The sequence below is a fragment of the Haemaphysalis longicornis genome, unplaced genomic scaffold, assembly GCF_048455015.1.
Source record: "Haemaphysalis longicornis isolate Haplotype H1 unplaced genomic scaffold, Haemaphysalis longicornis Haplotype H1 scaffold_10, whole genome shotgun sequence".
Taxonomy (NCBI): domain Eukaryota; kingdom Metazoa; phylum Arthropoda; class Arachnida; order Ixodida; family Ixodidae; genus Haemaphysalis; species Haemaphysalis longicornis.
Window position 1 is genome coordinate 141,037,866 of NW_027526204.1, and position 21,868 is coordinate 141,059,733.

Below are 21,868 nucleotides of genomic sequence, written 5' to 3' on the forward strand. Positions count from 1 at the left end.
TGCTGTTGTGCTATTCGCAAAATTTCGCCCCGCTGAAAACCAACCCGTGATGAGCGTGTACCTTACATGAAGAAACCTTCGCAATGCATTGTTCTCGGCCACAAAAACATTTATTCTGCTTAGTGTCAAATACCTGCTTTATAAAGCTATTATGAAGGTCAAACTAAAGTTGGAGTTTTATGCACTGAACCTCATAATATACCGCCTTAGATTAAAAACATTCCACTCAGTTCAGTTCGTTACCCCCATTAAATTCAGTTCATTTCATGAGCGTCGTTTAATGTAATTTATTTCCCAAAACTTTTTAAAAAGTACGCAAAAAGGCACAACACACATGAAGACTAGACAGAGCTAGCGCTCGCTTGTTTATTTTGCAGAAAACATCGAGCTACATAAAGAAAGCTTCACTGTTCTATATAAATGCTGCCTCATTGCCACCCAGACAGCGATGTGTCTCTGACCCACTTATCACACCTGCCTTCTTGGTACGCCCCCATAGCTGCAAGCGCAGTCCGGTCACAGCTTCTGCCCCCAATATTTGCCTACCGAAATACTGGATCGCATCCACAGCTACTGCAATGTGTAGGCAAGCGGGCCCCGGGCAAAACTGCTGTTTTTCTAGGGACAGGTCAATGCGCTTCGCACGGCGGTTTAGGAAAGAGAAGTTTACGCATGTTAAGGATTGTCTCGACAGGGTGTGTGAATGCGGGCTTGTAGATATACATAACTACGTTCGAAAAAACCGCGCTACGATTGGACGATGACGGTCAGACAAGGCTGGGCAGTGAACTAACAACAAGGGGAAATATATATCTGAAAGGCAAATATATATCTAGGAAAAACAAAATTTACCGTAAAGTGTGAAGGAACAACGCGCACTTCCAAATTTTAAGGTACATGTTCGGAGAATTGTGCAAGCCAATCGTCTAGATAATCATGCTCTTTTTCAGCAAATCGATGGATGCCATGAATTCTTCTCGCTCTAAGAAGAATCTGCAGCAGTTCTCGTCATCGCGTTCTACTATCGGCAAGAGGGGCGGCATTCCATCTCTGCTATAAGGAACGCCCTCAACAGGTGCTGCTCACATCATATACGAGCGTCAGTTCTTCGAATCAGAATGTCCGGTTCACAACGGCAGAAAAGCAACCAAAATCATACAATCAGACCCCAGCCTACCGCCGCTAGACTCGCGTCTGTCCAACCTCATCCAGGCTAGAGACAGCCTCAAAAACAGACTGATCCGCCACAAACACAGCCGTGGCCTACGCAGAAAAATAGCTTACATTAATCGGGAGATTGAGAATCACGCATCCAGATTGGTATCGGAAAACTGGTATTCATTATGTGATTCCCTAAATCACACTTTCAGTACCAAAAGGACTTGGAATATCTTACGCCACCTTCTTGATCCGACGTCGACCAAGTCGTCCCACAATCAAACGGTGTCCCTTTTGATACACAACTATCCGGGGACGCGACATGCACTCATCACATATTTACACAACAAGTACATACCACAAGGCCCTCCAACAGAACACCCGCCATACACCGGAGAGGCCAACGCCGCCTTAGATGCACCTTTTACAGAAGCCGAGGTCAAGGCTGCCATTTATAAGCTAAACATTAGGTCGGCCCCTGGCCCTGACCAGATTACTAATAAGATTCTATGGCAGTTGGATGACTCATCCATTACTGGAATCACGGCACTTTTTAATGAATGTTGGACACAGGGTAAAATTCCGGAAAAGTGGCGAACGGCCAAGACCATACTCATTCCAAAGCCTGGGAAACCGCCACACATCGATCATCTCAGATCCATATCCCTAACATCGTGCCTAGGGAAACTACTAGAGCATGTTGTTTTGACCCGACTCACGGAACACGCCGAAGAGACTCAGCTGTTCCCTCACACCATGCTAGGATTTCGCCCTCGTCTATGCACTCAGGATCTTATGTTGCAACTACAACATCACATTTTGGATTCGGCATACGCGCCAAAGCACACAACTAAGGTTATCCTCGGCTTAGATATCTCCAAAGCCTTCGACACTGTGCGACACTCGGCTATACTACAGATGGTGAACAAGAATGGCTTTGGAGAGCGCACGTACAACTACATTAAATCGTTCCTCTCATCTCGTATACTCACCCTTCATTTCGGAAACATCCAATCGGACCCATTAAACTGGGTAGCCTAGGAACGCCCGAAGGATCAGTACTGTCACCTTTCTTGTTTAACCTCGCCATGAGGGACCTTCCGGCCCTTCTCTCGGACATACCCTACCTACATCATTCCATATATGCAGACGACATCACCCTGTGGGTTGCTCGAGGCTCCGACGGCCAAATCCAGGAAGCCCTGCAACGGGCAACCCAAACCGTTGAGGAGTACGCAGCAGTGCGCGGCTTGTCGTGTTCCCCCCCAAAATCGGAGCTTTTCATCTACAAACCAAATCATAAAATCCCACCAATAATAACCGTAACCACATCATCAGGAGCCAACATTCCCATAGTTCACTCCATAAAGGTTTTGGGACTCCGCCTAAATGCTAATGGCCGGCATACAGATGCACTCAGAGAGATCGAGAAGGGGGTATATCAAACTACCCGACTCATCTCCAGGGTTTCGACGAGGCACAAGGGCATCAAGGAGTCCAACCTCATAAAGATGGTGCAGGCCTTCGTCATCTCGCGCGTTGCATACGCATTGCCGTTTCTCACCCTGCGGAAGACGGAGCAGGAGAAAGTTGATAGCCTCATCCGTACGGCACACAAGCGAGCGCTCGGCCTCTCCCAACACACATCAACTGCAAACCTACTGCGCCTCGGGATACACAATACCCTCTCCGAACTTATAGAGGCACAGCGAACCGCACAGCTAGAGAGGCTTTCTCGCAGCTCTGCCGGTCGGTGCATCCTGAGGTCTTTGGGCCTGGTACCCCAAACACCACACTACACGCGACTTGTTGCCATTCCGTCTCCTCTGAGGAATGTCATCAGAGTGTCCCCAACGCCTAGGCGAATGCACCCCATCCACAATAAGGAACGCCGTGAGGCAAGAGCGAATGCCCTTGCCAAACAACACCCACCGGGGTCTCCTGTGGTATACACCGATGCCGCCCCATATCAAGACAGGAACGCATCGGTACTAGCGGTGGTCGACTCCAAGGGGAGCCCCATCGCTACAGCATCTGTAAGCTGCACTTCCTGCACAGAGGCAGAGGAAATGGCAATTGGTCTAGCCATAGCCCACAGCCGGTCTCCGCATCTTAACATCATAACCGATTCTAAATCGGCCGTACTAAATTTTTTAAACGGCAGGGTATCATCTAGAACATTGGCAACCATCTCGCAAGGGCCCAAACCTCATAGCCGGACCTTCCGCATCATCTGGTCACCGGCACATTCTGGCCTGATGGGAAATGAGAGAGCCAATGAGACTGCTCGAGATATGGTTCGCCGAGAGCCTCATAGGACCCCTGAAGATATCCCGCAACCTTTCGGCTATAAGGACCGCCTCCATACTTTCGGCGATATCCTTGACCATTTCCGCCAGGATCGGACACTTTTTCCACCACCGCATCCATCGCTCAGTCGAAGTCATGCAGTCCTTCTCAGGCAGCTCCAAACATTATCATTCCCCACTCCGCATCTCATGTCCATCATATATCCTGGCGAATATAAGGACGCTTGCCCCTTTTGTTCTGTGGAACGAGCATCACTTCACCACATCATTTGGTCATGCCCATTAATACCCGCATAACGTAGAATAAATCATCCCATCCTTCATAGCATATCATCCTTAACAGAGTGGGAGGCTGCCATCTCTAGCCCAGCTCCCCACGTGCAAGAAGCCCTCGCCCAGTTGGCTGAAGACACCGAGCTCCCAAAACACCGGGAGCCCCGCTGTCTAGATGACTGAGCGAACAGCTCAGTGGTGCAATCACCACAACTTTTGGGCAAAATAAAGTTATTACTACTACTACTACTACCCGCATCTATGCTGATGAGTTTGTCTGAGACACCCCCCAAAGAAATACTTCGCGCCTCATCGCCTGCGTTGCGTCAGCGTGTTAAACCCTACAATCAATCAAACCCCAAGAAATACGCAGGCGCAACAGAGACAAACAACATGCAGTTTGGATCGAAATAACGTAGCAGTCATACCGTACATTCACGGTATTTAGAAAAAACTTCCACCAAATTCTGCTCTATGGAACACGCAAGACGATTCTTGGAATGCTGATCGGGGGAAGTATTTATCACATTCCGTTTTACCAGTGGGAAGTCACACACGGGCCAGACAAAGTGCTGCCTGAACGATCGCACGCGGGAATGGCGCATGCACCGAGAAAACTGGAACCAGCAGCAATCTTGCCCTCCGCTGTGCGAAGCGTGCACCATGCGCACAGAAACTTGATCGCACACGTGTGTCGAGAAGCTACGAGGATCCACGCGCTAGGGAAAGTTTCGACGCCCACGTAATCCACACGATGAATGACTCCTTCGCTGTCGGAAAGGCGTCTATGGATTGAATTGCTAAAAAAAGCGCATGATTATCTACATGATTGACGGTAATCTCTCAGCATGTACCTTGTAATCTAGAAACGTGTGTTTTTCTTTCGTGCACCTCACGGTAAATTTCGCTACTGGGAAACGCACGCGTTGTTGTTAGCGCCAAGTCGCGTCTGTACGCCTTACGGCGCTTCAGCAGATGCCCATTTACCCATCCAAGTGCGCAGCCCGTGCAAGGTCTTGTATGCTTCTTCTGGCACGTGTACTGTTTCCCTTGGCGCGAGTGTGCAGACCGAGCTGAGCGAGCTTCTTTGGGGCAGAAAACACCACCCCAAGGTAAGTCAAAACTTCTCACAACTTTTCAAAAGCAGAGCTGTTTAAGCTTGAGGTTCGTCCGTCTGTGTTCGCTTAGAAAATACCGACAAAAATTCGAGCGCACGTGAACGTGCGCTTCGTGAGGAGCGCCAGGCGTCGGCCGTCTCGACCTTCGAGAACACCATGCCCAGCGTTGGTGGCGTGATCTCCTCGCCAGTTCACGTGCGTTCGCGCATGGTGCAGGATCCACAGACGCCGAGTACGCGAGGTCGATTGTCGCGGGTTCTAGCGCGTTTTAACACGGTCCACTTTGAGATATATGCGAAAGCCTGCGGTCAAAGCGATCCGGGCCAGCCAGTCATGAAGAACTTTCAGCGGCAAATTTGGAAATTCATATGAGGTGCAACAGCAGGGTCTCCGACGAAGGGAGAGGGGCCACCAGCTCTGTGGCTTTTCCTACCTTGCACCTCTAGTGTAAGCTGCGCCATTTTTTTTTTAAGTTGTGAGCCACCTTGAGGATGTACGCCACCTCTGCCTGCCTTTTCTCTTTCGCCGTGGGCTTTGCCCTCTGAGGCATTCTACACTTTAGCATTTGGAGCATGGTTTGAAGCCCGATTTCAGGCGAAGCGGATGTCGCAGCAGTCGTCCGGAAATATGAAATGGCTGAATTCTTCCTCGTTTACTGGCATCCCGACTTCTCTCAACCGAATCTCCTCAAAGGCTGTAAATAACTGTCTCTCTGTCTGACGTCCTTTCAATATGGAGCTTCTCATGCTTCTCGTGAAGGATATTGTTCTCGTATACGGTTGTCATCCAGAAGCCGTGTGTAAATGTGTAAAAGGTTGCCCTGCAGAAGCCGTGCGTGGGCCCAGTAGCACAACCCCTTTTCACTCAATAGCGCAACACGTAAAGACAATAATAATGCGTTTTTGCAGGCAGAGAACATGCGAGCGAGAAATGAATCCGAGGCTCCCAGACCTCGGCGCTTATTTTTGATGCTTCGGTTGACTAGTTACCACTTGCCCAAGTCGAGCAGAATCCAAATTACCTTCTGACGGAGGAGGGAGAAGTATTTAAAACAGGGTTAGAAGAGATGACGGGTAGCAGGCGTGAGCAACGCTGGTTCAAATGGCGCTAAAGGTAACGGCGTTCGCCTCCCCACAACCGTACCCCCTCCCCCTCTAGCACACCACTGATGTAAAGCCTAACTTAGAAGATATCAATGTAATCATGTCTCCTATACCTAAACCAAAACATACGCCCCATGACTGCAGGTACTATGGTTGTAGCACCAGCCGGCCTCCTGTACCTGATCTTAGTGTGCTTCGCTGCCGTCACCAGTGAAGCTGCGAAGTGCAATCCGAGCAAGTGCCGTCCGGAGGACAACTGCTTCTGCATGAGCAGGCAGCCTCCAGGAAATCTGAGCGTGGAGGAGATGCCCCAGCTCGTGATGCTGACCTTCGATGATCACGTCAACGCCGAGAACATGGACTTCTACCGTCAACTGTTGGCACCGGGTAAACGGAAGAACAGGGCAAACGGGTGCAACATGGTCACCACCTTCTTCGTGTCAACCGTCTACACGGACTTCAGCTTCGTGCACGAGCTGCACAGCACGGGGAACGAGATCGCGCTGCACTCGATCACGTGAGAGGGAGCTGTTGATTCATTTTACAGCAAGGGTTAGTACTTCTGCCCCCCAAACAGTTACATCGCCGTGGGGAAAACGATCTTCGTGTGCAAAAACGTCAAGACGCCAGGTCTAAGACACCAAGCGCATGCGTCAGGCTCATCAGGCATACACCGTAAAGCTCAACATTTAAGAAAACCACAAAGCAAGCATCGAAACGGAGTTATCGAAACCGAGGCGCCTGTGAACAATTGGACCCCCCTTCCCCAAATGTGTTCCTGGTAAAAAAAAAAAAGCTAGGCAGGACAAGCGTCACTAAATAGAGCATTCTTTGCCCAAGACACCTAACGCATGTGTCGGGCTAGGCTGGAACCAGCATTTGCCGCATCTCTGGACACACTTCTGCTGTTGAAATGCTGTTACAGGCGTTATCTTTGATTGTCATTCGCGCGCAGCCGCAGAGCAGGGAGTAGAAGCTAAGCCTACCAGAGTTGACTTACTCAAACGCAAGCACGGACTGACGGCGCCATTTCACCATCGAGTGTAAACAAACGTCAAGTAATGCGAACTTACCAATGATCATGGCGGAGGCGCGGAACAATAGGAGAAAAGAGTGCCGATACACCTGGTCGGAGTACATCACACGGCCACTCGCAATCGCGTAGTTGGTTACAGCGTCCGATCTGAGTACTTCGACGTAATCTTGCTCTGAATATGGTGTACATTTCTGAATGAGGGTATCAGGTCTGTTAGAGAATGGAAGCTGCTTGCAAGTAAGTTCACCCAATTTCGGAATGGCGTTCGTCTCACAAAATGGGGAGAAGGCCGGAGAAGTGGTGCAATTAAGTGCCATTTTATAAGGACATCCAGGACCACGTTCGCGTATAGACTGCTTTTGTGAACATTTCAGCCGATATTGAAAGTATGGCTATGCGGGATAATAAACCAAGCAGAAATGCATCCTGGAGTAGACTTTCAGCTCAGGGCGTAAGGACGGCGACGCTGTTTGGGATAGGTATCGGAAGGTTGCTTATCATGCGAGGATATGTGAATGGGAAGTCAAGAGACTGAAGGCACTTACAGGCAGCGTCTTGTGTTGTGTCCCAACAGCACTGGTGGAATGGCCAGGTGTCCCAACCAATCTTATTTCTAATCGTTTCTTGTGCAGTGTTTGAATCAATGAAGCACTTCGATCAGCAACGCCATTCTGCGCGTGGAAATTTCTTGTTCAATTTTCGAAGAGCAAATTGGGAGTCGGTGCGTGATGATCCGAAAGAGCGGGGCACCATGAGCTAGCAGTTCACGTTCCTGCTCCTGTTGTCTTGGCAGGGCACTCAGAAAACCAAGCTGTTTCGCTCCTTCCACTACCCCAAAATTAGCCAATAGGTCTTTCCTTAGTTTGTGTAAAATGTCGGTTGATCGGCTGATCGGTCGATTGACTGATTGATCAACGGTTTGAGTGACCAAATGATAATTATTTCATGAAGTAAATATTTAATTAATAATTTGATTGAAGAAATGAGCCACCGGGCAAGTGAGCAACGAAGTTAACAAGACGCCGACACTGTGGCACACCGGATGGGTTTTGCACTTTTTAGTCATTTCTTGATATAACTGTCTTGGCAAACAAAAAAGTGTCCTAATGTACGTATACGTACCTCACTAAATCCCTTCTACTCACTAAACTGCAGTCATTGCACTGGCAGGTATTGCACTCGCTGTTGCAATGGAGCCTTTAGGGCAGCTCACAGTTTAAAGAGTGTTTAAAGAAGTCAGTCACTTTAACTTATCACAAAAGTTTCGTACGGGAACTTTGCGCCAGTATTGTAGCACTGCTACGTTACGATATCTGTTCTCTTTACCCTTTGCCACGTCATCAGCGATGAGTTAGAGCGACGAAGTTCCTTACAAAAGTTGTCAGAAACAAATTCATCGTGATGTTTGCCAGGCGTCTCTTCACTGGGACTCTGACTGTATTTGACGCAGCCACCGGTACAATTACACCTACTGGAAAACTTTGGACGCCGCGGGCTGGGAGGCGGAGCTGCTGGGCGGACGCGACATCCTCCGGGACTACGCCCTCATCCCGGAGGAGGACATGGTCGGTGCTAGAGCGCCCTTCCTCGAGCCCGGAACGGGAGACAGCCACGTCGTCATGCAGGAGCACGGCCTCCTGTACGACTCCTCTGTGACCGTCAAGTCAGTGTAGATACTGTATAAACCATAATTTATTTATTTTGGAGGGCCCACCAACAGCACTAGGCACTCTTTGGTGGGGCACTAACAGTACAAGGCAGCACACTGACGAAACAAGCAATGAAATATGGATACTGTTTGCGAAGTGCAGTGAATCAACAAAGTACCGTGTATCACAACACACATACACGCACACACACATACATAAATACACCGACACACAAATTAAACATGTTGGATATTAAAATTAAGGTTGGTTACATTAGCACGCACGAAAACAGGGTTCCTGACAAAGTACAGGCACCTTCATGAAGTCCCGATCTAAGCATTCAAATCCTACTGGGGGAGACAGATATTGGGAAATACATATAAAGCAACACTGATGTGTATGCACAACACATACGAGCGCGCCCGAGCGCACGCACACACATACATACACACACACATGCATTTCATGTGATGGACCTCGAGGTCGTTCGGCTGCCAAGCCGTCGTGAGAGAGCCGAAACCACACTCTAGATTATGATGAGGGCTTTAATGGAACTGGCTGCGGGTGCAGCGCGAGCACGTGCCACCGCTCGGTCGGTGCTGATGAAAGATGATGATGAAGCTTCGTCTGCTACGGCACAGAAGAGAAACAAGTTCCAAGACTACACTGCATTGATTAAAAATCACAGAACTCCCCCTGAACGCCCGTCGAACACATTACCAGTGGAAGTCAACGTATTGTGTGTGCATGCGCCTGTTTATATTGGAACTAGTGTTTGAGTTAATAATGAAGAGTTCTGTGCGCGGCTAAGGAAGGTGAAGACTATTCGACGCTATCTATACGACATCACGTGGCGGATATTAAAGAGAACAAGGTAATTTTCGATTTGTACCGGTAAGTAGCGGGGTACGCGTGCGTTTGAGTGGCGGATTCATCTAAACTTTCCCATATCGCCGTCGTGTGCCTAAAACTTGGTTTTGTTCCGTTTGTTCCGTTAGTGTCGGCGGCTGAACTTCCCTGAAACGTCATATAAGGCAATTTTGTTGAAAGTGGGCATTCGCAAGGGCCCGGATATATATAAAATTACCAATGCTCAGGGGAGCCAGAAAGTAGCCAATTGTCGCCATACTGAAATTTCCGCCGCCACAGGTCTAGAAAAGTCGCTAGTTTGGCGACAAATCGCCAGAACTATCAACAAAGGCTTCGACCCAAACGCATTCATTCCCCAATTCTAGGTTATCGCGGTGAAACGCAGCCATGGATTTTCGCAGTGTGACTGAAGCTCTTCTACCGTACTTTTGGCCTCCACCGTACTTTCGTAATCTCTGTCGTGGCGGAAGACAGCTGCTCATCCCCAAAGCCTGAGCTGTTCTTCTATCACTCGAAGCGTCGCCATTGTGATGCCTGTGCCCCTGATTCTCGGACTCCGAATTCAAGAAAATGGGGCTAACCCTGAAACTATCCGCACCCTTGAAAGTGCAGCGACCAGAGCGGCAAACTTATCGCCCGCGTAGCCAACCACAACCATGGCCTCAAAGAAGCTAACCTCCTTCGCTTGGTGCAAGCATTAATTACCCGTCGCATCACATACGCCACCTCCTTCCTGAAGTTTACCCAGACCGAAATTGGACGCCTTCAATGCATCATCCGCAAGGCGGTCAAGCTGGTCATGGGTCTCCCCCGTCACACCTCTACTGACAAGGTTCTTCACACCGGGACATACAATACCTTCGAGGAGCTGGTTGAAGCCAGCGTGTTGGCCAACTCCACCGCCTGGCCTCTACAACGACGGCCCGCTCCATCATAACAAAACTGGGCATCTCCTTTGCTACGCAGAACGGAGATAAGGTCAGTTTGAGCAACTCTCTCCGATCCCGCTACAGTATGGTCCCCATCCCACGGAACATAAACCCTGCCTTCCATCAAGAACGCCGCCTTGCCCGGGCCAAGGCCTTACACAAGGCCCATGCTTCGCACCCCACTACCCTGTACGTCGACGCAGCGGAATATCCCGACCGTGCAGCCTGCGTCGCCGTAGTCGTCAACTCCCGAGGTGCTTCGTTTTCGGTCTCCACGCCTCACCCTGAAGTTGGCGAAGAAGTCGCCATTTCCCTGGTCCTTACAGCTACCCCGGCCACCACAATAATCTCCGACTCCCAGACGGCTCTTCGGAACTTTGCGACTGGTCGTGTATCCCCCATGACCACAAGCATCCTGCAGACAGCACCGAATCCGCCTGCACATTGCCCACGCCTGATATGGACACCAGCCCATTCGTCCCTTCCGGGTAACGAGCTGGCTAACGAGGTAGCCCGAGATTTCTGCTGCCTCTCCACCTCGGGCGGGAGGGAGGGATCACCTGGTTAGGTATCGGGACATCACGCAGCACTACCGCCTTAGTCGGACGCACTTCCCCGGCACCGCTCTCACCTTAAAGCGCAGGCAGTCTGTTCAGTGGCGTCGGCTGCAAACGAACACCTTCCCGCATCCCACATTGTGCCACCTCCACTTCCCCATGCGATACTTCCACACGTGCACATGGTGCGGCGCGCCTTTCCCTTCCCCCCACCACATAGTGGGCGCATGCCCCTCCAAACGCCTCCCCCTTCCCCTCCTCCACGCTACTCTATTCCTGCCCCTTACCACTCTAGAGCAATGGGAAGCTACGCTGCTCAGCTCCGACCCACAAGTGCAAGAGTGTGTAATCCAGCTGGCCGAACTCGCCGCTAGGGCCCACGGGCTCCTGGCCGTCGACTAGGGGACTGTAGTGGGCCGGGGCTCCCAGCCGGCGCCTCTTTCTTAACAGCTTTGGATGAATAAAGTTTTTACCACCACCACCACCACAGCGTACTTGTCGCGGAAGTAATCTGTGCAAGATATATGGTCTGCCAACTACATCTCGGTAATGCAGTACACGTCATGATTGTAAAGAACATTATCAAAAAACTGTTGCGCTTTTGTGCGTAGGCTGCGTGTGTTCTGGTAGTAAAAAGAAATACCCATGACATATTGATGGCGGGACGCTTCAGCGCTCGATATTCCTTCAGAATACAATAAAATTGGCTGAATAAGCACCCGATCGGGCATACAGACGACTTTTTCACAAGGCCAGAATACGCAACCCAGTCAGCATCGTGAAATTAGGCCTAGCTCGGCTACTTTGTCTTTAACCGCGTGCAATCAATAATGTTGTGTAAAGAACGTGATGTGGTGTCCTAAGCAATAATGCGATATGCCTAAATTTCTCACTTCGAAGCGCTGATTGCATTTACTTTGACCAGAAAAAAGCCGCCCGCATCTTCCCACGGGGGAAACTCGAGTAAATGCGTCGCATCTACTCGAGTCAAGCAAAGCGTCACGTCAAGCGAAAGCCAAGCAAAGACGCCCTTGACTGAATTCCGAACGCGCGCTCCGCCGCTTATATACGTTGAGAGGACTGCGTAAGCCGGTCCCAGTCGACGACGTTGGCGTACTTGTAAAGCGGCGTGGACTCTAGGTGTTTTAGCCAAGCGCGGATGTTGCTTCGCCGGAGAACGGCACAGTGGTTATATGCGCAGCGCGCCCGAAGGAGAGGAAACCGCGGAAGAGAGAGTACTGCACATGCGCCGGCCCCAGCGCGTCTGCCGCGGCTATACGCAACGTGCCGCGGCTATGACGCAACGCAATCCAACACAATCCACTTTAATCCAATCCAATCCAAATCCAATCCAATCTAAGCTAAGCCAATCCAATCCAAGCCAATCCAGTCGAATCCAATCCAATGCCCCTCGGGAGAGAGTGTTCGAATCCAATCCAATGCCACTCGCGAGAGAGTGTTCGCTATCCCCTCGACTCGACGCGCATGCGCAGTGAGCGTGCGGACTACGGACGCCAACGCGGGTGACATCGTGAGTTACTGAAATGCTCTGCATTTAAAAGCCGCCCGCATCTTCCCACGGGGGAAACTCGAGTAAATGCGTCGCATCTACTCGAGTCAAGCAAAGCGTCACGTCAAGCGAAAGCCAAGCAAAGACGCCCTTGACTGAATTCCGAACGCGCGCTCCGCCGCTTATATACGTTGAGGGGACTGCGTAAGCCGGTCCCAGTCGACGACGTTGGCGTACTTGTAAAGCGGCGTGGACTCTAGGTGTTTTAGCCAAGTGCGGATGTTGCTTCGCCGGAGAACGGCACAGTGGTTATATGCGCAGCGCGCCCGAAGGAGAGGAAACCGCGGAAGAGAGAGTACTGCACATGCGCCGGCCCCAGCGCGTCTGCCGCGGCTATACGCAACGTGCCGCGGCTATGACGCAACGCAATCCAATCCAATCCAAATCCAATCCAATCTAAGCTAAGCCAATCCAATCCAATCCAAGCCAATCCAATCGAATCCAATCCAATGCCCCTCGGGAGAGAGTGTTCTAATCCAATCCAATGCCACTCGTGAGAGAGTGTTCGCTATCGCCTCGACTCGACGCGCATGCGCAGTGAGCGTGCGGACTACGGACGCCAACGCGGGTGACATCGTGAGTTACTGAAATGCTCTGCATTTAAAACGCGGTCGGGACAGTTGCTACGTTGCACTGCATACGTTACGCGACTTGCTTCCATAACGGCTAGCCGACCTGTACAGTAGGCGTCAGGCTTGTCTAGGGCAAGCGAGCGCGCGGCTTGGGAGCGTGCGGGCGACATCTGCTGATAGCCGCTGGGTTAGAGATAACTTGCCATTGCGCGTGCGCCGATCTCGGACAGGGTCAGGCCGGTCTTCGTTTCGCATGTGCCGCTCGAATTTGCAGACGCCACCACCCTCGAGGGGCGATTGTCTTTCACAGTGGCAGCCGGGAGCGTTGACAGGCCAGATAGACGCGTCGTTCGACGCGGTACCCATCAGGCGGTTACGCAATGCTAGAAAACGACCTCCGCTAATCTTCTGAATCTCGCGTTTAGCAAACGAAAAGCACGCAACAAGAACGCACTGCAGCGCTTTCTGTCAAAACTTTTGTGCGATCAAGTAACGGCTGCACTGATAATGCATGGCGTCAAATTACGCGCTTACCCCGTGTCACCACCTACGATTGGCACTTCAGAATAAAAGCGCCCCTTGTGGGGCGTGGCGTCTCTAAGTTTGAGAGGCCACGGCCGGGCTAGAGCAGCGGCGGGCGCGCACTTTCATGAAAGTGCGCGCTCGCCGCTCCTCCAGTACGGCCGTGGAGAGGCCCATGCTATAAGACAACCGACCCGAGCCTGTCCGAGATCCACGCACGCGCAATGGCAAGCTATCTCCAACCCAGCCACTATCAGCAGATGTCGCCAGCATGCTCGGAGACCGCGCGCTCGCTTGCCCTAGACAAGCCTGACGCGCACTGTACATGCCATGATTTAAAACTTCTACAGGAACTAATCTCCCAAAATTTGTGCGTACGTCTGTTTGTTCTCGCCGCTATGGACATATATTCACACCAAATTAAAAGGACACAAAATGCTTGCGAAGTTGAAGTTTTGAATCCGTACCACGGTGCCTGCTACGAAGCCATCATTCTGTGGTTGCAAGCGTGGGCGTTCGCAGGATCGCTCCATGAGTAGAGAGGAAAGCGAGCAGAGTTTGCTGCTTCCGTCCCCGCTGCTTTCATAGTGGACGGACGCGATGAAGAGTGACTCAGCACGGGTAAGGTATTCCGCATTCGATCGCCTTTATAAGATGTAAAAATTTATTTCAGAATATTGCGAATAGTGCGACTTGTTCATCGCTGCAACCAAATACATAACACAATGCCAACCAGCGTTTTTCGGCAATTCTTTCAATGCACATCGGTATTCCAGGAATGACAGATGTGACTCCCGCAGATGCGTATGTCCGAAAGTTTTGCTTACCACCCTTCTATGGCGACCGCTTCTGTCTGGTTTCGCAGTTACATGGAAGAGCTCGACAAGCTCCGCGTCTACCCGTACACACTGGATCATGGTTTGCAGACTTTGTGCGTCATCACGCCGTGTCTAGAAGGCACCTACAAGGGACTGTGGACGGTGCCTCTGAACGGGTACTACCGGACGGTTCAGGACGACCCGGGATCCCTGGTTCAGAGCCCCTGCGCTATGGCAGACTCGTGTGACCCGCAGCCACTTACACAGACTGAAACTTTCGGTCATCTGAGGTGAGAGATATGCTTGGCTACATCGCAAGAGCGCGGGAATAGGTAGCTTGTGATATATAGATGGTGGACGGATTGATGGGATGGGATAGGATATCACAGAATGGGTGGATAGGATGGTGGATTGGTGGGCGTGTGGATGGATGAATGGATGGATGGATTGGTGGGGGATTATTGGGTGGGTGAATGGATGGATTGGCGGGCGGCTGGAATGGTCGATGGATGGGTTGGTGGATGGATGTGTTGGTGGATGGATTGGTGGATGGATGGATGGGTGAATAGATAGGTGGATGAAAGTGGATACATGGATGAGTGGGGCTGTATATAGATAGGTGGATGGATAAATAGAGTGAGTGACTGGAGGAAGTAAGCCAGCGACGTAGCGATAGAGTTGTGCGCCCTCAGGGTCGCGCACATTATCTGCGTGTAATAACAAAAATGAAATGAAGCCCTGTTTTCTGTTTACCCTTTTGATGATCTAAAAACGTTGTTCCATATTACGCCGCGGTATCCGCTCGACAGTCTAAATTATTTTTTTATTTATTTATTTTGAAATACTGCCAGTCCATTTTGAGACCACAGCAAGTGGGCATACATAAAAAGACATAGACAATAACAGCAGAACAGGTGGGTATACATGAATAAACACGAATAATAGACAATAACAGTAGAACCGGTGGGTATACATGAATAAACACGGATAATAACAGTAAGGATACTCGGTAGACAACATAACATATTAAGTACAACATACTTTTCGATTGGGTTCATATTATGGGACTGTACGTATGTGAACAAGTTCAATGAGAGTTGCTGAAATGTTGAGAGCACTTGAAGTGTCGCTGAAATATCATTCCTCACATAAATGTATCTGCTTGACCGTTAAAAATTATCAGTTGCCCATACTGTTGCACATTACGTCCCAAAATGGTCAATACACTTTCTTTTTTCTCTTGCAGGTCAAACTTTGAGCTATATTACCACTACAACAAAGCTCCCTCTCCGATTTTCATCCACGAAGTATGGCTTCACGAGCCCGAACGAGCAAGAGGGTTTCTGGCCTTTATCGATTGGCTGCTGACCAAGGACGACGTGTTCTTCGTCACCGTGGAAGAAGTCGTGCGCTTCATGAAGAACCCGAAGCCACTGAAACAATACGTGCAGTCTAAGTGCTCCAAAGCGACAGAGTTCACCCGGTGTCCGGAGATACATTCCTGCGAATTCGCAGAAGCTCAAATCTACGGAACTCGCTGGCTCAGGAGCTGCAGACGGTGTCCCGGAAGATATCCGTGGATTCTAGAAGTGGCGCCAAAGGAATCACAGCGGGTTAATGCAGCAGGCCTCACCTCACTTAAGCAGCTTTACTTCAGCACCGGCTTTGTCTTCCTATCTGGCTCAGTTCTCGTCTCTTGTCGGTTGCTTTTTATGAAACGATTTACTCGGTTCTTTCGCTACAGGCACTGCTTAAGCTTACGCGGTAAAGTGAGCCTGGCTTAGAGGGTTTCTGTGAATTCACAAGCGTGCTCCTATAAAGAAAATGAACCAATGCGTGTTTATAAACAGGAACCGTGCAACCAAACTCCACGTCGATAGCCTTAAGCCCTTGTGATATTGTCCGGCAGTCCGGTTGGACACAGTGATACCGTGCTAAAAAATGGTCGTAGTCAACTTCAGCTCCAAAATAAGCTGTTAACAGTAGAGACGTGAAATAAGCAGTCAAACAGAATGGAAGGTGAAGTTGAAGGGTTGCGAATCAAATTCCTCAGTGTTTTCTTCTGAGAGGCATTCATACTGCCTGTTGAAGAACACGCAATCTCTGGGGTACGATTGGCGAGATTAATTGAATGATGTTAAAGGGAACAGCAAATAATACTGACACGTACCTGACTTTGCCAGGTTACCTGGAGAAGCTCGAAGGCTCGCAGATATCTCAGAAATCCAGGTATGAAGAGCGTCATCACTTTCGAGCTTTGCTCCGGGCTCTTACGCTTTCGTGTGAACTCCTTTTCGCTGCCTTGGACTCTGTAAGATGCTCAATTCCCGCATCACTGGCCCTTATCGTGTTGAACGTGTGGTTACCCCCTTCGCGTAGGAAATAATGCCTGCTGCTCCGACAACGTTGTCGGGGCGCCGGACAACTGCGCGTGTTCGGGCGCGGCCACTCTCGGCTGAGCGCCATGACGGGTGCCGCGGAAATCTTCGGGCACATGCGCAATCACTGCCACCGCCGCAGATAGCTGCTCTTCGTCTGCTACGATTCCTTTCACTGCGCCGCGGGCGCTGTTGTGCGAAGAGAGAGAGAGAGAGAAAACTTTTATTGCCCCAAGGTCTAATTCATAGGCACGCAGAACTCTGGTAAAGTATTCGAACTGAATTGTCAAAGAACGCATGCAAGATGCACCCAAAAATTTTAAATGTTTTCTAATTTCATCATCATCACCATCCTACTCGCGTACATTGCAGGGTGAAGGCCTCTACCATTGACCTCCAGCCGCTCCTGTCCTGCACTGTACCAGTCCAATGTTTACCCCTGAATTTCTTTCTCTCTCCAGCGGGTTAATCGCCTCCCCCTTTTTTCTAGACCCATCCCTTGCTATCCATTCTATTTCTATAATAGTCCACCGGTTCTAGGTTCGTCTCATTACATGGGCAGCCATTACAAGGCCAGTCAATTTCTTTCTTTATTTGGACTATGATATCTTCTACTCTAGTTTGTTCTCTGATCCAGGTAGCTCGTTTCCGGTCCCTGAGTGTTAGTTCTAACATTAATCCTTTTATGGCCCGTTGAGCAGACGTAAGTTCGTTTTCCAGTTGTTTAGTAAGGCGGTGAGTTTTAGCTCCGTATGTCATCACCGGCAGTATGCACTGGTTGTAAATTTTTCTTTTGAGTGACAGAGGTAACTTACTTTTCATTATTTGGGAGTGCTTGCCGAGTGTTCTCTAACCCATACCTGTTCTGCGCCGGATTTCTCTCTCGTGGTTTGGGTCAACACTAACCATCCGCGCGAGGTTGTTTTATTTTTTTATTTATTTTATCGTTTGGTTTCCTAAGCTGCAGAGGACGTTAATTCCTCATTAATTCCCCAGCCCCACGGCCATGCTTTGATGTTGTAGTTCCACGGGTATTTTTTGCAGGTGCTCTGCAGTCTCCCTCAAGAAGACTATGTCGTCCGCAAATCAGAAATGGCTCAAGTATGCCGCTTTTATCTCTAATACTGTGTTTTCCCCCTCAAGCTTCATAATAACAGCTCCAGACATGCTGTGAATAGTTTTGGTGAAATGGTATCCCCCTGTCTTACTCCCTCTGGGATCGGGAATTTATCGCTTTGCTTGCGGAGGATTATCCTATCCATGCATTCTTGTTTTATGCCTTCTAGAAACTCATGTAGGTCTCCTTACTCTTCTAATAAATCTGAAGCATGGATTTACGAATATGTTTTGTTACAGCACAGTAGATGGATTGTTTGTGTACCTTATGCGCGCGCGACGAAGTGGGAGGACCGGTGGAGGATGACGCGCAGCTATCTCTGTCCCTGGAACTTATTGCGCATGTGCGGCAAGATTCCCGCAGCGCCCATCATGGCGCTCTGCTGAACGCGGCCACGCACTCCGTGTTACTTTTAGCGGTGGCCGCGCCTGTTCATGTCACCCGCCTGAAGCCTTCCCGCACGCTGAATCCACCGACGCCTGGTCCGCCATAAGAGGTGCTTCTGCCGCAGCGGAGTTAATGTCATGAACGTTCGGTAGTTTGATCCGCTACGGCCAATCTCTCCCGCTGTGGGCACGTGTCATGACGCTTGGAAAGCCGAAAAACGAAGAAGGCATTGCAAGGAAGAGGACGCTTGCAGATCGACTGGGCGAGCTGCGTGCCATCAATCTGGCATCTAGTCCGCCATCTGCTATTTCGATTTTGTAAATATGTCTTCATTTTAACGCCTCATCTTCGCATTGTCACGTGGCGTCTTTCATATGAGAATAAAAAAAGTGTATAGTGGCTCGTACACCTACAACGAAGAAGCAGTGTTTCGGCACGAAGCTTTGTTCGGTCTGTCATGGCCGCATTCTAAATACATCATTCACCTTCAACCATGGGTCAGCTCTCTTGTTCTGCCGCCCGGTCGAGATGTTCTATATCGTCTAGGAAATTAAGTAACGGGCGAAGTGCTAACCATCCCTCTCAATTAAATGCAAACCAGTGATGAGTCTGTACTCCTGCATAAACGAGATTAAGTTCCGCTCACATAACTTGCAGAAGAAGTGAATGAATTCAAATGAGGAAAGGTAATGTAAGCGTCTTTGGCTTGACCCCCATCAACGCTCAAGTGAAATAAAATTTGCTTCTGCCTTTCAACTAAATTTTGTCACGTTCATGTCATGTGGTAAAAAAATTACGCCCACCTCCCCTCGCGGGAACCCTGGTGTGGTGCGACGCTGAGGGGGGTTCAAGTGCAAGCGGAGAGCAACCGTCGACCGAAAGGCCGCCGGAGAGCGGCACACCGGATATATGCGCAGCGCGCCCGAAGGAGAGGAGACCGCGGAGAGAGAGAGTACTGCACATGCGCAGCAACGTGCGCAGCGCCGCCCACCGGCGGAGTGAGAGCGCGCTGGGCCGCCGGCGCCAGTGCGTCTGCCGCGGCTATGACGCAACACAATACAACACGATCCACTTTAATCCAATCCAATCCAAATCCAAGCCAAGCCAAGCCAATCGAATCCAATCCAATGCCCCTCGCGAGAGAGTGTTCGCTATCGGAGAGGAGAGGGGGAGAGCGGAGGAGAGTGCGGACGCCGACGACGACGACGACGGACGCACGCAGGAAGGAGCTGGCCGCCGACAAGAGATGCTCTCAGCGTCGCATCTAAAAGCTTCGCTGGTCATCCACCTTCACCAAGTTGATTGGCTTATATTTTTTATTGTATTGCTCTCCAGGGGGTCGTAAGCCGCTTTGTCGCGTTCATTGGCATCGGCATCTTTACTGCGCAGGGACGCCACGATAACTACCGACCAACGATAGACCAATAGCTTGGCAGTAAAACTTGTGGGCTTCTTTAGCTTCGCCTTTAAGAGTGGAGCGCCATCTAGACTAGCAGGAGCAGGTGAAGACGCGCCGTCATCCGCCCTCGTGGAGTGCAACTCAGTACAGCGCCCCGCACTGGAAGACACTGGAAGACCCGGAGCTGGACAAGCCATTAACGACACAGGAGGTCTGGCAGGCACTTCAAGGCCTGACCCGCTACACCACTCCGGGTAAAGACAAGGTCACTAACAAGCTACTCAGGAACCTCGACGACAGAAGCATCTAAGCCTTAACGGGGTACTTCAATGAGCCCTGGGAACGGGGCACAATACAGGCTAAATGGAAACACGTTAAAATGGTGCTTATTCCGAAGCCAGGCAAGCCTACGAAGTTGGACACATTGCGCCCCATGTCGTTAACGTCGTGCGTAGGAGGGAAGCTTTTTGAGCGTTGATCCTCGCCCGCCTTCAACCATCCATAGAAGCCCAAGACAATTATCCGCACACAATGTTCGGCTTCCGGCCCACCTGTCACCTCATGACATCCTCCTTCAACTAAAGGAAGACGTCTTAGCGTTCATTTCTCCTCACTCCAGCAGGGCTATCCTCGCTCTTGATTTGAAAGGAGCGTTCGACAATGCGAGGCACGACGCGATCCTCGAAAACCTAAGTGACACTAACTGTGGAAAACGAATGTTCCAGTATATTCAGGCATTCCTCCCCGATCGCACGGCGACTGTGGGCATCGGACCACTACGAACGGACCTTCAAACAATGCCCAACAGAGTAATGCCACAAGGAGCGGTGCTTTCTCCAACATTATTTAACACCCGCCGCGGCGGTTCAGTGCATAAGGCGTTGCGCTGTTGTGCACGAGGTCGCGGGTTCGGTTCCCGGCCGCGGCGGACGCTGTTCTAATGGAGGCGAAAAGCAAACACGCCTGTGTGTACGAGATTTCGGCGCACGTTAAAGATCCCCAGGTGGTCCAAATTAATTCGGAGACCTCCACTACGGCACGCCTTATCGCCTGCGTTGCGTCGGCGCGTTAAACCCTACAATCAATCATTATTTAACATAGGTATGAAGCTACCACAAAAACTTAACATAATCCCGGAGATTAAACATGCGCTCTATGCAGATGATTTCACGATTTGGACTACTGGTGGGTCAGAAGATGACATGCAGGATGCGCTCTAGAAAGCCGCTGACGCAGTCCAACAGTACGCCAGTGTGCGCGGCCTTCAGTGCTCCCCGGAGAAGTCCGAGCTCTTTATTCTGAGGCGAAAGCCACGTGCAAGCCACTGGAACCCACCACAATACAAATAAATCTCCAATGTAGCGAGATCCCCGTAGTCCCAACCATCCGCATACAGGGACTTTACATCCAGCAAGACGGAGGAGGAACGCTAACCACCTAGCGCCTCAACCACACATATACCTCGCAAATCATGCGTATGGTGAGTCGAGTCACAAACCGGCACCAGGGTATGAAGGAGGATGATGTCATCAAGTTGGTGCAAGCACTGTTTGTCAGCCGCGTGGTGTACTCCACGCCTTACCTCCCGCTGAAACCGAGGTAAATGGACCAACCTGACATACTATACACACTAAACTTTTTTACACCCTTTTAACCAAAAAGGGCGTAGCATAGGTGGAAAAAGGGTGTTGGGAGGCCTTTACACCCTTTTTCTTGAGTCTCAACACCCTTTTTCTAGCTCTACGCCCTTTTTGTTTAAAAATAAGGGTGTTGATCAACTTCAACACCTCTGGTTTTTCTTAGGGTGTTGAAAGGGCGTGGAAAAGGTGTTCAGCTGTTCATTGAATAAGGCCATGTTCGGATGCATAATAGCACTGTAAAGAAGAAGGCATCCCCTCATATACTCCTCTACTCGCAAGAAATTTCCAAACGCAAAAAAAAAAAATAATTGCTCTTATGCAATGATCGATCGTTTCCTTATTGGGTGCACCTCATCCCCCAGTTTAGCTTTGGCACGTGAAACACCAATTTGAACCTTCAAAATTAAGAAGACTGTAGTCGTGTGGCGAAAAGGATGTTTACGAACTGCAACACGCTTGGCTT

At 50.2% G+C, this 21,868-nt stretch overlaps 1 protein-coding gene across 1 annotated transcript in view; it reads left to right on the forward strand.

Annotated features, from left to right (window-relative positions):
- Positions 1 to 4,647: 4,647 nt before the first annotated feature.
- The window catches only part of LOC144160132 (chitin deacetylase 8-like), a 35,691-nt gene continuing 18,470 nt past the window's right edge, over positions 4,648 to 21,868 (forward strand). The window contains exons 1-5 of the mRNA XM_077691735.1: positions 4,648 to 4,852; positions 6,106 to 6,478; positions 8,448 to 8,660; positions 14,532 to 14,774; positions 15,731 to 15,969. Coding sequence (XP_077547861.1) covers positions 6,111 to 6,478; positions 8,448 to 8,660; positions 14,532 to 14,774; positions 15,731 to 15,969 — 1,063 coding nt within the window. The 5' untranslated portion in view covers positions 4,648 to 4,852; positions 6,106 to 6,110. The remainder of the gene's footprint in view (positions 4,853 to 6,105; positions 6,479 to 8,447; positions 8,661 to 14,531; positions 14,775 to 15,730; positions 15,970 to 21,868) is intronic.